Source organism: Pelophylax lessonae (genome assembly GCF_965119305.1).
Source record: "Pelophylax lessonae genome assembly, chromosome: 9".
Lineage (NCBI taxonomy): Eukaryota > Metazoa > Chordata > Amphibia > Anura > Ranidae > Pelophylax > Pelophylax lessonae.
In genome coordinates, this window is record NC_138776.1 from 273,777,958 (window position 1) to 273,793,541 (window position 15,584).

Here is a 15,584-nt window from a genome sequence, read left to right on the forward strand (position 1 = left end):
TTGATCTCTATGTACTGGTTGGGGGCCGGTTCTGTCTGGTATAAGGTTTTGATCTCTATGTACTGGTTGGGGGCCGGTTCTGTCTGGTATAAGGTTTTGATCTCTATGTACTGGTTGGGGGCCGGTTCTGTCTGGTATAAGGTTCTGATCTCTATGTACTGGTTGGGGGCCGGTTCTGTCTGGTATAAGGTTTTGATCTCTATGTACTGGTTGGGGGCCGGTTCTGTCTGGTATAAGGTTCTGATCTCTATGTACTGGTTGGGGGCCGGTTCTGTCCATCTCTCTGGTATATGGTATGGATTTCTATACACCGGGGGAGGGGGTGGTTTGGCTCGGCAGACTATTTGGCACTATAAGGCCTGTGACTTGTTCTTCCAGACACTGTCTTTGGACTGATCCCATTATCCCTCCCCAGCTTCTAAGGCCAAATAAGGTCTCTTCGTTGAGCGTTTCATAAGTGCAAATTCCAAAATTCATCCGAAAGTACGAATTTTAACATCAGGAAAAGTGCTGCCAATCTTTCCTTATTTTGCCGGGGTGGGGGGGGGGGGGGTGGTGACCTTAATTTTCGGACACATTTCTTGCTCTGTAAAGAAAGCACATTTCAGTCTTAAATACGGGATGACGATTGTCTGTCACATCCAGCATGGCATCCGCGGTACTTCGGTGATGGAACGCGCCGGTGGTGTTAGAAGGCCCGAAGTCTCTAGAGGTGAACTCCACATTCCATTGTAGGAACATGTTGAATGTGGAACGTTGCTATTGGTTCCCGTATTTCAGGCTCAGTGGAACGTTGCTATTGATTCCCTGGTGACAGTCCCGTATTTCAGTCTCACTGGTCAGCCAGCATCCTCTCCCCGGTGATGAAGACAGGCGGCAGCTGCGGGTGGCTCTTCTGGTGTCGGAGAAGTTTGGTGTACTGGGTGAAGTCTCTGCCACAGCCGGAGCACAGGAACAGCTCCTCAGCAGGGTGCGCTCTGCGGTGGGTGACAAGCTCGGACTCCACCTTGAAGCACTTGCCGCAGTCCTCGCAGGAGAACTTCCTCTCTCGGTTGTGCATGAGCTGGTGGTGGAAGAAGTCGTCGGGTCGGGTGAAAGACTGGCCGCACTCCAAACACTTGCAAAGCTTCTTGCCAGCATGGATCTTCCCGTGGGTGACCAAGCTGGAGCGGGCGTTGAAGCGCCTGCCGCACTCGGTGCAGCCGTATGGCTTCTCTCCGGTGTGGGTGCGGCGGTGGATGACCAGGGCGGTGTTGTGGCGGTAGTACTTGCCGCACTCCAGGCATGGGAAGAGTTTGACGCTCAGCGCATGCATGGGCTCGTGTCTGGTGAAGGCCTCAATGGTGGCAAACATCTTCTTGCAGTTGGAGCAGTAAGTGGGAGTTAGGACCAGGGAAGAGGTGACATCGGGCTGTGTGAGGGGCGGGGAGGGCCGGCTCCCTTCAGTCATATAAGCCCCGCCCTTACTAAAGTCCGCCATATTGGAGAGAGCATACTGCGCGGGGGAAGGGTGTCGGGTGCTCAGAAAATTTCCGCTCCACGGTGGCTCCGCTGACCCCATGATTGCAGAAGGTCGCTCATCAAAACGACCTGCGGGGGGATGGGTGGCGGCACCCAGGAACTGGCCAGTAGAGGGCGGAATCCGATTCTCCATCAGATGGGGGGCCTTGGCCACAGGATCTGCAGTCCAGGACTGTGGGAGGGGCGGAGCATCAGATGAACCTGCGGGGGAGAAGTCACTCATTAGTACTGCGGTCCTGGAAATCACCAACACGCCCAGCAAATGTCTGAGATACAAAACTCCACCCACAACTCCTCCTCTAGGGAGGGGCACATCCTGACGATGTCACCCAGCAGCCATTAGTAGACCCCAATTATTGCCCTCTACAGCCTGCGTCCACCCAACCCACCCCCTCCCCCATCTATGGGTGCAGTCTCTGGGATGTCACATGACGGGAAGTACCGCTCTCTATGGGGTGTGCGGGCTCTGTGACGTCACATGACGGGAAGTACGGCTCTGTATGGGGTGGGCGGGCTCTGTGATGTCACATGACGGGAAGTACCGCTCTGTATGGGGTGTGCGGGCTCTGTGACGTCACATGACAGGAAGTACGGCTCTGTATGGGGTGGGCGGGCTCTGTGACGTCACATGACGGGAAGTACGGCTCTGTATGGGGTGGGCGGGCTCTGTGACGTCACATGACGGGAAGTACGGCTCTGTATGGGGTGGACGGGCTCTGTGACGTCACATGACGGGAAGTATGGCTCTGTATGAGTTGTGCGGGCTCTGTGACGTCACATGACAGGAAGTACGGTGTAACGTGAGAATTACCTACCCCGTGAGAAAAACCTACCCCTCGTCACTTCCGGCCAGGAACAGCTGAGCAGCGCAGCAGTGCACATGCTCACAGCCCCGGATACCTAATGGAAGAGCTGAGGATCAGACTACTGCGCATGCGCACTAGTCTGAAACGATCTCGGTGTCCGTTAAAAAAACCTACCGACGCGGTGGTGACATAAAATAGCTGTGCTGCACTATGAGTCATCTCCGCTCCTGTCCCGGTCACTGCCCTGATCTTGGCTAGTAAATATAAAAGCGGCTGGCGGCTCCGTGATTTATCTTTTCATACAGCCGCCGCTGCTTTTATATTTAGTAGCCGAGATCAGGGAAGTGACCGGGACAGGAGCGGAGATGACTCATGGTGCAGCACAGCTGTTTTAATGTAACTGCTCGCGTTACACAGACTGCCGTGAACCGGAAGTGATGAGGGTAGGCTTTTCTCACGGATAGGTAATTCTCACGGAACAACGGCTCTGTATGGGGTGTGCGGGCTCTGTGACGTCACATGACAGGAAGTACGGCTCTGTATGGGGTGGGCGGGCTCTGTGACGTCACATGACGGGAAGTACGGCTCTGTATGGGGTGGGCGGGCTCTGTGACATCACATGACGGGAAGTACGGCTCTGTATGGGGTGGGCGGGCTCTGTGACGTCACATGACGGGAAGTACGGCTCTGTATGGGGTGTGCGGGCTCTGTGACGTCACATGACAGGAAGTACGGCTCTGTATGGGGTGGGCGGGCTCTGTGACGTCACATGACAGGAAGTACGGCTCTGTATGGGGTGGGCGGGCTCTGTGACGTCACATGATGGGAAGTACGGCTCTGTATGGGGTGGGCGGGCACTGTGACGTCACATGGTGAAAAGTACGGCTCTGTATGGGGTGTGCAGGCTCTGTGACGTCACATGACAGGAAGTACCGCTCTCTATGGGGTGGGCGGGCTCTGTGACGTCACATGATGGGAAGTACGGCTCTGCATGGGGTGGGCGGGCTCTGTGACGTCACATGACGGGAAGTACAGCTCTGTATGAGGTGTGCGGGCTCTGTGACGTCACACGACAGGAAGCACGGCTCTGTATGGGGTGGGCGGGCTCTGTGACATCACATGACAGGAAGTACGGCTCTGTATGGGGTGTGCAGGCTCTGTGACGTCACATGACAGGAAGTACGGCTCTGTATGGGGTGTGCAGGCTCTGTGACGTCACATGACGGGAAGTACGGCTCTGTATGGGGTGGGCGGGCTCTGTGACGTCACATGACAGGAAGTACCGCTCTCTATGGGGTGGGCGGGCTCTGTGACGTCACATGATGGGAAGTACGGCTCTGCATGGGGTGGGCGGGCTCTGTGACGTCACATGACGGGAAGTACAGCTCTGTATGAGGTGTGCGGGCTCTGTGACGTCACATGACAGGAAGCAAGGCTCTGTATGGGGGTGGGCGGGCTCTGTGACGTCACATGACAGGAAGTACGGCTCTGTATGGGGTGGGCGGGCTCTGTGACGTCACATGACGGGAAGTACGGCTCTGTATGGGGTGGGCGGGCTCTGTGACAACACATGACAGGAAGTACGGCTCTGTATGGGGTGGGCGGGCTCTGTGACATCACATGACGGGAAGTACGGCTCTGTATGGGGTGGGCGGGCTCTGTGACGTCACATGACAGGAAGTACGACTCTGTATGGGATGGGCGGGCTCTGTGACGTCACATGACGGGAAGTACGGCTCTGTATGGGGTGGGCGGGCTCTGTGACGTCACATGACAGGAAGTACGGCTCTGTATGAGGTGTGCGGGCTCTGTGACGTCACATGACAGGAAGTACGGTGTAACGTGAGAATTACCTACCCCGTGAGAAAAACCTACCCCTTGTCACTTCCGGCCAGGAACAGCTGAGCAGCGCAGCAGTGCGCATGCTCACAGCCCCGGATACCTAATGGAAGAGCTGAGGATCAGACTAATGCGCATGCGCACTAGTCTGAAACGATCTCGGTGTCCGTTAAAAAAACCTACCGACGCGGCGGTGACATAAAATAGCTGTGCTGCACTATGAGTCATCTCCGCTCCTGTCCCGGTCACTGCCCTGATCTTGGCTAGTAAATATAAAAGCGGCTGGCGGCTCCGTGATTTATCTTTTCATACAGCCGCCGCTGCTTTTATATTTAGTAGCCGAGATCAGGGAAGTGACCGGGACAGGAGCGGAGATGACTCATGGTGCAGCACAGCTGTTTTAATGTAACTGCTCGCGTTACACACACTGCCGTGAACCGGAAGTGATGAGGGTAGGCTTTTCTCACGGGTAGGTAATTCTCACGGAACAACGGCTCTGTATGGGGTGTGCGAGCTCTGTGACGTCACATGACAGGAAGTACGGCTCTGTATGGGGTGGGCGGGCTCTGTGACGTCACATGACGGGAAGTACGGCTCTGTATGGGGTGGGCGGGCTCTGTGACGTCACATGATGGGAAGTACGGCTCTGTATGGGGTGGGCGGGCACTGTGACGTCACATGGTGAAAAGTACGGCTCTGTATGGGGTGTGCAGGCTCTGTGACGTCACATGACAGGAAGTACCGCTCTCTATGGGGTGGGCGGGCTCTGTGACGTCACATGATGGGAAGTACGGCTCTGCATGGGGTGGGCGGGCTCTGTGACGTCACATGACGGGAAGTACAGCTCTGTATGAGGTGTGCGGGCTCTGTGACGTCACATGACAGGAAGCACGGCCCTGTATGGGGTGGGCGGGCTCTGTGACATCACATGACAGGAAGTACGGCTCTGTATGGGGTGTGCAGGCTCTGTGACGTCACATGACAGGAAGTACGGCTCTGTATGGGGTGGGCGGGCTCTGTGACGTCACATGACGGGAAGTACGGCTCTGTATGAGGTGTGCGGGCTCTGTGACGTCACATGACAGGAAGTACGGCTCTGTATGGGGTGGGCGGGCTCTGTGACGTCACATGACAGGAAGTACGGCTCTGTATGGGGTGGGCGGGCTCTGTGACGTCACATGATGGGAAGTACGGCTCTGTATGGGGTGGGCGGGCACTGTGACGTCACATGGTGAAAAGTACGGCTCTGTATGGGGTGTGCAGGCTCTGTGATGTCACATGACAGGAAGTACCGCTCTCTATGGGGTGGGCGGGCTCTGTGACGTCACATGATGGGAAGTACGGCTCTGCATGGGGTGGGCGGGCTCGGTGACGTCACATGACGGGAAGTACAGCTCTGTATGAGGTGTGCGGGCTCTGTGACGTCACATGACAGGAAGCACGGCTCTGTATGGGGTGGGCGGGCTCTGTGACATCACATGACAGGAAGTACAGCTCTGTATGGGGTGTGCAGGCTCTGTGACGTCACATGACAGGAAGTACGGCTCTGCATGGGGTGGGCGGGCTCTGTGACGTCACATGACGGGAAGTACGGCTCTGTATGGGGTAGGCGGGCTCTGTGACATCACATGACGGGAAGTACGGCTCTGTATGGGGTGGGCGGGCTCTGTGACGTCACATGACGGGAAGTACGGCTCCGTATGGGGTGGGCGGGCTCTGTGACGTCACATGACGGGAAGTACGGCTCTGTATGGGGTGGGCGGGCTCTGTGACGTCACATGACGGGAAGTACGGCTCTGTATGAGGTGTGCGGGCTCTGTGACGTCACATGACAGGAAGTACGGTGTAACGTGAGAATTACCTACCCCGTGAGAAAAACCTACCCCTCGTCGCTTCCGGCCAGGAACAGCTGAGCAGCGCAGCAGTGCGCATGCTCACAGCCCCGGATACTTATGGAAGAGCTGAGGATCAGACTAATGCGCATGCGCACTAGTCTGAAACGATCTCGGTGTCCGTTAAAAAAACCTACCGACGCGGCGGTGACATAAAATAGCTGTGCTGCACTATGAGTCATCTCCGCTCCTGTCCCGGTCACTGCCCTGATCTTGGCTAGTAAATATAAAAGCGGCTGGCGACTCCGTGATTTATCTTTGACGTCACATGACGGGAAGTACGGCTCTGTATGGGGTGGGCGGGCTCTGTGACATCACATGACGGGAAGTACGGCTCTGTATGGGGTGGGCGGGCTCTGTGACGTCACATGACGGGAAGTACGGCTCTGTATGGGGTGGGCGGGCTCTGTGACATCACATGACGGGAAGTACGGCTCTGTATGGGGTGTGCGGGCTCTGTGACGTCACATGACAGGAAGTACGGCTCTGTATGGGGTGGGCGGGCTCTGTGACGTCACATGACAGGAAGTACGGCTCTGTATGGGGTGGGCGGGCTCTGTGACGTCACATGACGGGAAGTACGGCTCTGTATGGGGTGGGCGGGCTCTGTGACATCACATGACGGGAAGTACGGCTCTGTATGGGGTGGGCGGGCTCTGTGACGTCACATGACGGGAAGTACGGCTCTGTATGGGGTGGGCGGGCTCTGTGACATCACATGACGGGAAGTACGGCTCTGTATGGGGTGGGCGGGCTCTGTGACGTCACATGACGGGAAGTACGGCTCTGTATGGGGTGGGCGGGCTCTGTGACATCACATGACGGGAAGTACGGCTCTGTATGGGGTGGGCGGGCTCTGTGACATCACATGACGGGAAGTACGGCTCTGTATGGGGTGGGCGGGCTCTGTGACGTCACATGACGGGAAGTACGGCTCTGTATGGGGTGGGCGGGCTCTGTGACGTCACATGACGGGAAGTACGGCTCTGTATGGGGTGTGCAGGCTCTGTGACGTCACATGACGGGAAGTACGGCTCTGTATGGGGTGGACGGGCTCTGTGACGTCACATGACAGGAAGTACCGCTCTCTATGGGGTGGGCGGGCTCTGTGACGTCACATGATGGGAAGTACGGCTCTGCATGGGGTGGGCGGGCTCTGTGACGTCACATGACGGGAAGTACAGCTCTGTATGAGGTGTGCGGGCTCTGTGACGTCACATGACAGGAAGCACGGCTCTGTATGGGGTGGGCGGGCTCTGTGACGTCACATGACAGGAAGTACGGCTCTGTATGGGGTGGGCGGGCTCTGTGACGTCACATGACAGGAAGTACGGCTCTGTATGAGGTGGGCGGGCTCTGTGACGTCACATGATGGGAAGTACGGCTCTGTATGGGGTGGGCGGGCACTGTGACGTCACATGGTGAAAAGTACGGCTCTGTATGGGGTGTGCAGGCTCTGTGACGTCACATGACAGGAAGTACCGCTCTCTATGGGGTGGGCGGGCTCTGTGATGTCACATGATGGGAAGTACGGCTCTGCATGGATTGGGCGGGCTCTGTGACGTCACATGACAGGAAGTACGGCTCTGTATGGGGTGGGCGGGCTCTGTGACGTCACATGACAGGAAGTACGGCTCTGTATGATGTGGGCGGGCTCTGTGACGTCACATGACAGGAAGTACGGCTCTGTATGGTGTGGGCGGGTTCTGTGACGTCACATGACGGGAAGTATGGCTCTGTGACGTCACATGACATGAAGTACGACTCTGTATGGGATGGGCGGGCTCTGTGACGTCACATGACAGGAAGTAATGCTCTATATGGGGGTGTGGCCTCATGTGGGCCATCCCCAATCCTGGCTCCACCCTTACCTGTAGTGTTTTGCCCCTCCTCCATCTTCTCTCTTCGGATTTGGGGCTCCTGGAAGAGCACTCAGCAGTCACGTGACCCTGACGCTGGACAGGCCCCGCCCCTCCTGTCTGTCACTCGTAAGCTCCTCCCACTCCCTCTATAATCTCTCCCCCTCACAGTAGACCCGCCCCTTCTCGCCGTACTCGGTGCGCGGCCTCTCACACTCCGATCCGATCCCCCGTCCGTGTGCCCGACACCCTCTGCGCGTCCACGCCGCTCTCCGTGCCCACTGCGCATGTGCGCACAGTCCACAGCCCCGCCCCGCCCTTTTACGTATCCTTTGCCCGCCAAAGTCCCTCCCCGGTAGAATCTCCTCCGTATTGCTCCGCCCCCTAATCTCATCCTTGAAACTATCGGCAGTACACCGGGACCCCTCCTTGTGCCCCGCCTACACAAGGCAGTCTCCGCCCCTACACACGGCAGTCTCCGCCCCTACACACGGCAGTCTCCGCCCCTACACACGCAGTCTCCGCCCCTACACACGGCAGTCTCCGCCCCTACACACGGCAGTCTCCGCCCCTACACACGGCAGTCTCCGCCCCTATGGAAGATTTAAAGTGGTAGTCCATCTAAAATCATAGAAGTGTTGGATCCTCCTGGTGACTTCCCTCCGCTTTCCACCAATCACTTCCCACTGACACACATTGTATTTATTGATGGGAAATCTCTTCCCAATTATAGATTATTTATCAATGTGTTAGTCCATCCAACACTCCCCTCCCCTCCCCCCAGACTGACAATGCTGTCCCCTGTGCTCCTTCCTCCAGAGTGGGGGGGAGGGGAGAAGAGAGGGAAAAGTAATGCAGCCGCCTCATCCAATGATAGGAAAGCTGTGATATTACTGCATGTAATGCTCCACCCCCTACACAGCAAACCCCACCCCCATTCTCAGAAGTCTCCACCCCCCTACACAGCAAACCCCACCCCCATTCTCAGAAGTCTCCACCCCCTACACAACAAACCCCACCCCCATTCTCTGAAGTCTCCACCCCCCCTACACAGCAAACCCCACCCCCATTCTCAGAAGTTTCCACCCCCTACACAGCAAACCCCACCCCCATTCTCTGAAGTCTCCACCCCCTACACAGCAAACCCCACCCCCATTCTCTGAAGTCTCCACCCCCTACACAGCAAACCCCACCCCCATTCTCAGAAGTTTCCACCCCCTACACAGCAAACCCCACCCCCATTCTCTGAAGTCTCCACCCCCTACACAGCAAACCCCACCCCCATTCTCTGAAGTCTCCATCCCCATACACAACAAACCCCACCCCCATTCTCTGAAGTCTCCACCCCCTACACAGCAAACCCCACCCCCATTCTCTGAAGTCTCCACCCCCTACACAGCAAACCCCACCCCCATTCTCTGAAGTCTCCATCCCCATACACAGCAAACCCCACCCCCATTCTCTGAAGTCTCCACCCCCTACACAACAAACCCCACCCCCATTCTCTGAAGTCTCCACCCCCCACACAGCAAACCACACCCCCATTCTCAGAAGTCTCCACCCCCCTACACAACAAACCACACCCCCATTCTCAGAAGTCTCCACCCCCCTACACAACAAACCCCACCCCCATTCTCTGAAGTCTCCACCCCCCCTACACAGCAAACCCCACCCCCATTCTCAGAAGTTTCCACCCCCTACACAGCAAACCCCACCCCCATTCTCTGAAGTCTCCACCCCCTACACAGCAAACCCCACCCCCATTCTCTGAAGTCTCCACCCCCTACACAGCAAACCCCACCCCCATTCTCAGAAGTTTCCACCCCCTACACAGCAAACCCCACCCCCATTCTCTGAAGTCTCCACCCCCTACACAGCAAACCCCACCCCCATTCTCTGAAGTCTCCATCCCCATACACAACAAACCCCACCCCCATTCTCTGAAGTCTCCACCCCCTACACAGCAAACCCCACCCCCATTCTCTGAAGTCTCCACCCCCTACACAGCAAACCCCACCCCCATTCTCTGAAGTCTCCATCCCCATACACAGCAAACCCCACCCCCATTCTCTGAAGTCTCCACCCCCTACACAACAAACCCCACCCCCATTCTCTGAAGTCTCCACCCCCCACACAGCAAACCACACCCCCATTCTCAGAAGTCTCCACCCCCCTACACAACAAACCACACCCCCATTCTCAGAAGTCTCCACCCCCCTACACAACAAACCCCACCCCCATTCTCTGAAGTCTCCACCCCCCCTACACAGCAAACCCCACCCCCATTCTCAGAAGTTTCCACCCCCTACACAGCAAACCCCACCCCCATTCTCTGAAGTCTCCACCCCCTACACAGCAAACCCCACCCCCATTCTCTGAAGTCTCCACCCCCTACACAGCAAACCCCACCCCCATTCTCAGAAGTTTCCACCCCCTACACAGCAAACCCCACCCCCATTCTCTGAAGTCTCCACCCCCTACACAGCAAACCCCACCCCCATTCTCTGAAGTCTCCATCCCCATACACAACAAACCCCACCCCCATTCTCTGAAGTCTCCACCCCCTACACAGCAAACCCCACCCCCATTCTCTGAAGTCTCCACCCCCTACACAGCAAACCCCACCCCCATTCTCTGAAGTCTCCATCCCCATACACAGCAAACCCCACCCCCATTCTCTGAAGTCTCCACCCCCTACACAACAAACCCCACCCCCATTCTCTGAAGTCTCCACCCCCCACACAGCAAACCACACCCCCATTCTCAGAAGTCTCCACCCCCCTACACAACAAACCCCACCCCCATTCTCAGAAGTCTCCACCCCCCTACACAACAAACCCCACCCCCATTCTCTGAAGTCTCCACCCCCCTACACAGCAAACCCCACCCCCATTCTCAGAAGTCTTCACCCCCCCAGATATAAGAAGGTAAGTTCAGAAACCCATCACCCCCACCCTACACTGACCCATCCCCCATCCCAGCTAAGGAAGGGTCCATGGGAGTGTTAGGAGACACAAATCCCACCCCCACCCTAATAAACAGAGTAGGGGCCACCACCCCTCCCCCCTCCCCCCCCTATATCTCAGCTGAGGATGGGGAGCCTGGGGAACAGCAACCACCCCCCTTCCCTAATGGATATCGGTGGTTCAACGCTCCCCATCCCCCGATATCTCAGCTGAGGATGGGTCATTGGGGGAACCATGGGTACAGCAATGACACGGATGATGAGCCAGGCCTTCTCATCCAACATCAGTAACCAACCTCACAAATTCCCACAGACACCCAACAAAATCTTATAGAAAGCCTCAGAGGAGTAGCAAAGGATGAGGGGTGACTTTATATATATATTAGGGTCCAAGTATATATCATGGATCTCCTGTATACCCATCAGGAGTGACACGGGGGACAAATACAGGATCTGACAAAAGTAAGTACACCCCATCCCATGTGACTACAATGTAAAGTAGTGAGTGTACAGCTTGTATAACAGTGTAAATTTACTGTCCCCTCAAAATAACTCAACACACAGCCATTAATGTCTAAACCACTGGCAACAAAAGTCAGTACACCCCTAAGTGACAATGTCCAAATTGGGCCCAAAGTGACAATATTTTGTGTGGCCACCATTATTTTCCAGCACTGCCTTAACCCTCTTGGGCATGGAGTTCACCAGAGCTTCACAGGTTGTCACTGGAGTCCTCTTCCCCTCCTCCATGATGACATCACAGAGCTGGTGGATGTTAGAGACCTTCCCCTCCTCCCCCTTCTGTTTGAGGATCCCCCACAGATGCTCAATAGGGTTTAGGTCTGGAGACATGCTTGGCCAGTCCATCACCTTTACCCTCAGCTTCTTTAGCAAGGCAGTGGTCATCTTGGAGGTGTTTGGGGTCGTTATGTTGGAATACTGCCCTGCCCCCCAGTCTCTGAAGGGAGGGGATCATGCTCTGCTTCAGTATGTCACAGTACATGTTGGCATTCATGGTTCCCTCAATGATCTGTAGCTCCCCAGTGCCGGCAGCACTCATGCCGCCCCAGACCATGACACTCCCACCACCATGCTGACTGTAGGAAGACACACTTGTCTTTGTACTCCTCACCTGGTTGCCCCCACACACGCCTGACACCATCTGACACCAAATAAGTTTATCTTGGTCTCATCAGAGCACAGGAGATGGTTCCAGTAATCTATGTCCTTAGTCTGCTTGTCTTCAGAAAACTGTTTGTGGGCTTTCTTGTCCATCATCTTTAGAAGAGGCTTCCTTCTGGGATGACAGCCATGCAGACCAATTTGATGCAGTGTGCGGCGTATGGTCTGAGCACTGACAGGCTGACCCCTCCCCCACCCCTTCAACCTCTGCAGCAATGCTGGCAGCACTCATACCTCTATTTCCCAAAGACAACCTCTGGATATGACGCTGAGCACGGCACTCAACTTCTTTGGTGGACCATGGTGAGGCCTGTTCTGAGTGGAACCTGTCCTGTTATACCGCTGTATGGTCTTGGCCCCCGTGCTGCAGCTCAGTTTCAAGGTCTTGGCAATCTTCTTATAGCCTAGGCCATCTTTATGTAGAGCAACAATTCTTTTTTTCAGATCCTCAGAGAGTTCTTTGCCATGAGGAGCCATGTTGAACTTCCAGTGACCAGTATGAGAGAGTGAGAGCGATAACACCAAATATAACACACCTCCCCCCATTCACACCTGAGACCTTGTAACACTAACGAGTCACATGACCCCGGGGAGGGAAAATGAATGATTGGGCCCAATTTGGAGATTGTCACTTAGGGGTGTACTCACTTTTGTTGCCAGCGGTTTAGACATTAATGGCTGTGTGTTGAGTTATTTTGAGGGGACAGTAAATTTACACTGTTATACAAGCTGTACACTCACTACTTTACATTGTAGTCACATGGGAGGGGTGTACTTACTTTTGTCAGATACTGTATATATGGAGTTTGGTCATGCATATTGTAGCTAAGATTAGGCACTGATAGAAGTGTGAAACGCGTCAGCTGTTTTGTTGCCTCACCACTGTATGCTGTAAGAATTTTACCTTTTTTCAATAATCGGGATTGCATTGGAGTGCGGCCGTCCGGAGACCCCTCCGATAGTTGGGGTGCCTCTGTAACTGGATGTGAACTGGTAGTCATCAACCCCATGGGTACATGCCAAACTCAACCTGTTATGATCACCGCTGGGCTGTCAGGCTTCAACTGGCTGACGCAGTTCTATTCCACCAGGCAGCATTGAACACAGCAGGAGCGGCGCCCGTAGTCCCGCCCACCCTGCCAGGAAGTATTGAACACAGCAGGAGCGGCGCCCGTAGCCCCACCCACCCTGCCAGGCAGCATTGAACACAGCAGGAGCAGCACCCATAGCCCCACCCACCCTGCCAGGCAGCATTGAACACAGCAGGAGCAGCACCCGTAGTCCCACTTACCCCACCAGGCAGTATTAAACACAGCAGGATTAGCGCCCGTAGTCCTGCCCACCCCGCTAGGCAGCATTGAACACAGCAGGAGCAGCGCCCATAGTCCCACCCATCACTAGAGAGCGGTGGGCGGGACTATGGGCGGTAATCCAGCTGTGCTTAATGCTGCCTGATGGGGTGGGCAGGACTACGGGGGCCGCTCCTGCTGTGTTCAATACTGCCTGGCAGGGTGGGTGGGACTAAGGGTGCTGCTCCTGCTGTGTTCGATGCTGCCTGCGGGACTGCAACATTGCGGCTGACAGATCGGACCCCTAACTGACATTTTTGGGGGGATCAGTGACATCACTACAGTAATCAGTGCTATACATATTCACTGTCACTGTACTAATGACACTGGCAGGGAAGGGGTTAACACTGTTGGTAATCAAGGGGCTAATGTATGCCTCATGCTTACTGACGTGTGTGGGGGGAGGGGGTTGTGTGACGTGTGTGGGGGGGGGGGGGGGGATTGTGTGACACAGACACAGATCGCAGGTTGTGCAATGCTGAATCCTGTAATCTGTCCCTGCCTGTCACAGAGAAGATCCGCCTGCTTTGTTTACACAAGTGGGCGGATTTCCTCACTCGATCCCCGACGATCGGGGAAGAGCGGTGGTGATCACCGCCTCTCCTCCTCTGGCCCGACTCTCGCTGTGTCTGAATACAGCGCAGAGAGAGGGAGGAATCCAGCGACGTAGGTTTACATCGCTGGACCCAGGCGAGCCGCTCTGCTGCAGTACCAGCAACGTGAGCAGTCAGCTAGTGGTTAATTAAAAAAAGTGCATTTTTTCCCAAAAAAATGCGTTTGTAAGACCGCTGCGCAAATACGGTGTGATTAAAAATATTGCAACAATCTCCATTTTATTCTCTAGGGTCTCTGCTAAAAAAATATATATAATGTTTGGGAGTGCTAAGTAATTTTTCATCATTTTAGGCCAATTTGTTTTCTGCTACATATTTTTGGTAAAAAAAAAAAAAAATCCCAATAAGCGTATTTTGATTGGTTTGCGTAAAAGTTATCGTGTTTACAAACTAGGGGAACGCTTTATGTTATTTGTATTTTTTATTTACTAGTAATGGCGGTGATCTGCGATTTTTAGCGGGACTGCAACATTGTGGCGGACAGATCGGACCCCTAACTGACATTTTTTTTTCTTTATTTTTTGGGGGGCTCGTCCGGGATCTAACTGACATTTTTGAGGGTACCAGTGACATTGCTACAGTAATCAGTGCTAAACATATGCACGGTCGCTGTACTAATGATACTGGCAGGGAAGGGTTTGTGCTAAAAATATGCACTGTCACTGTACTAATGACACTGGCAGGGAAGGGGTTAACACCAGGGGGCGATCAAAGGGTTAAATGTGAGCTTAGGAGGTGTTTTCTAACTGTATGGGGGAGGGAATTGTGAAATGACCATAGAGACCTGTGTTCCTATATAGAAGGCGCTCTGTGATCATTCCAGAGAGAAGAACGGTCAGCTGTGTTTACAACATCCGACCGTCCTTCTCCCTCAGGGGGGTGCCAGGTGCCAATCAGTGCCGCCGGTCCTGTGGATCGGCATCCCCGCTCGCCCCCAGGAGCACTCCCGCCGTACAGGTACGGCGATTCGCGCAGCTGAGCCAGCTTGCCAAAGTATATATGCAGCAGGCGGTCGGCAAGTGGTTAAGCACTGATACGATAAGTGCGAAACGCGTCAGCTGTATTGTCCCTGCACCACTGTATGCTGTAAGAATTTCACCTTTTTCATTAAAGGGGATTGGATTGGAGTGCGGTGTCTTGTTTGCAGACGTTGTGAGAGCCGCCTCCCTCTTCCTAGGGTTACATAAAGATTTATTGGAGGATCTTCCACTTTCAGACGTATTGTGTTCATTATCAAAGGGAGGGGCTAAACATTCCAAACCACACCCACAGAGAGAATAAAATGTTTTAATCAGAAGATATTTATCAACTTGTAATTAATCATTTGTTGAAGTATAAAATGGACAGCCCAAGGAAATATACGCATTTCTCATTTACAGGATAAAAATCTCAAAATGTATAAAAAAGGAAAACATTGTGCCGGCCTTCCGGAGAAAACCGGAATATAGAGGATTCCAGGCCGGTGGCGGGACCATAGGATAGGCCGATGGCGGGACCATAGGATAGGCCGATGGCGGGACCATAGGATAGGCCGATGGCGGGACCATAGGATAGGCC

At 54.7% G+C, this 15,584-nt stretch overlaps 1 protein-coding gene across 1 annotated transcript; it reads right to left on the reverse strand.

Annotated features, from left to right (window-relative positions):
• Positions 1–791: 791 nt before the first annotated feature.
• On the reverse strand, positions 792–8,006 carry LOC309562838 (uncharacterized protein). The gene is made up of 2 exons (XM_082267153.1): positions 7,930–8,006; positions 792–1,722 (listed from the first exon to the last, which is right to left on the reverse strand). The coding sequence occupies exons 1-2, from the start codon at positions 7,952–7,954 to the stop codon at positions 833–835; spliced, it is 915 nt and encodes a 304-aa protein (XP_082123279.1). The 5' UTR covers positions 7,955–8,006; the 3' UTR covers positions 792–832.
• Between the last annotated feature and the right edge of the window lie 7,578 nt (positions 8,007–15,584).

Excerpts from the sequence above, each read along its gene's own strand:
- LOC309562838 (XM_082267153.1), bottom strand. The coding sequence starts at position 7,954 with ATGGAGGAGGGGCAAAACACTACAG. Across the intron at positions 1,723-7,929 it reads GGAGGGGCAAAACACTACAG|GTTCATCTGATGCTCCGCCC; the intron begins GTAAGGGTGGAG and ends TCTCCCCCGCAG.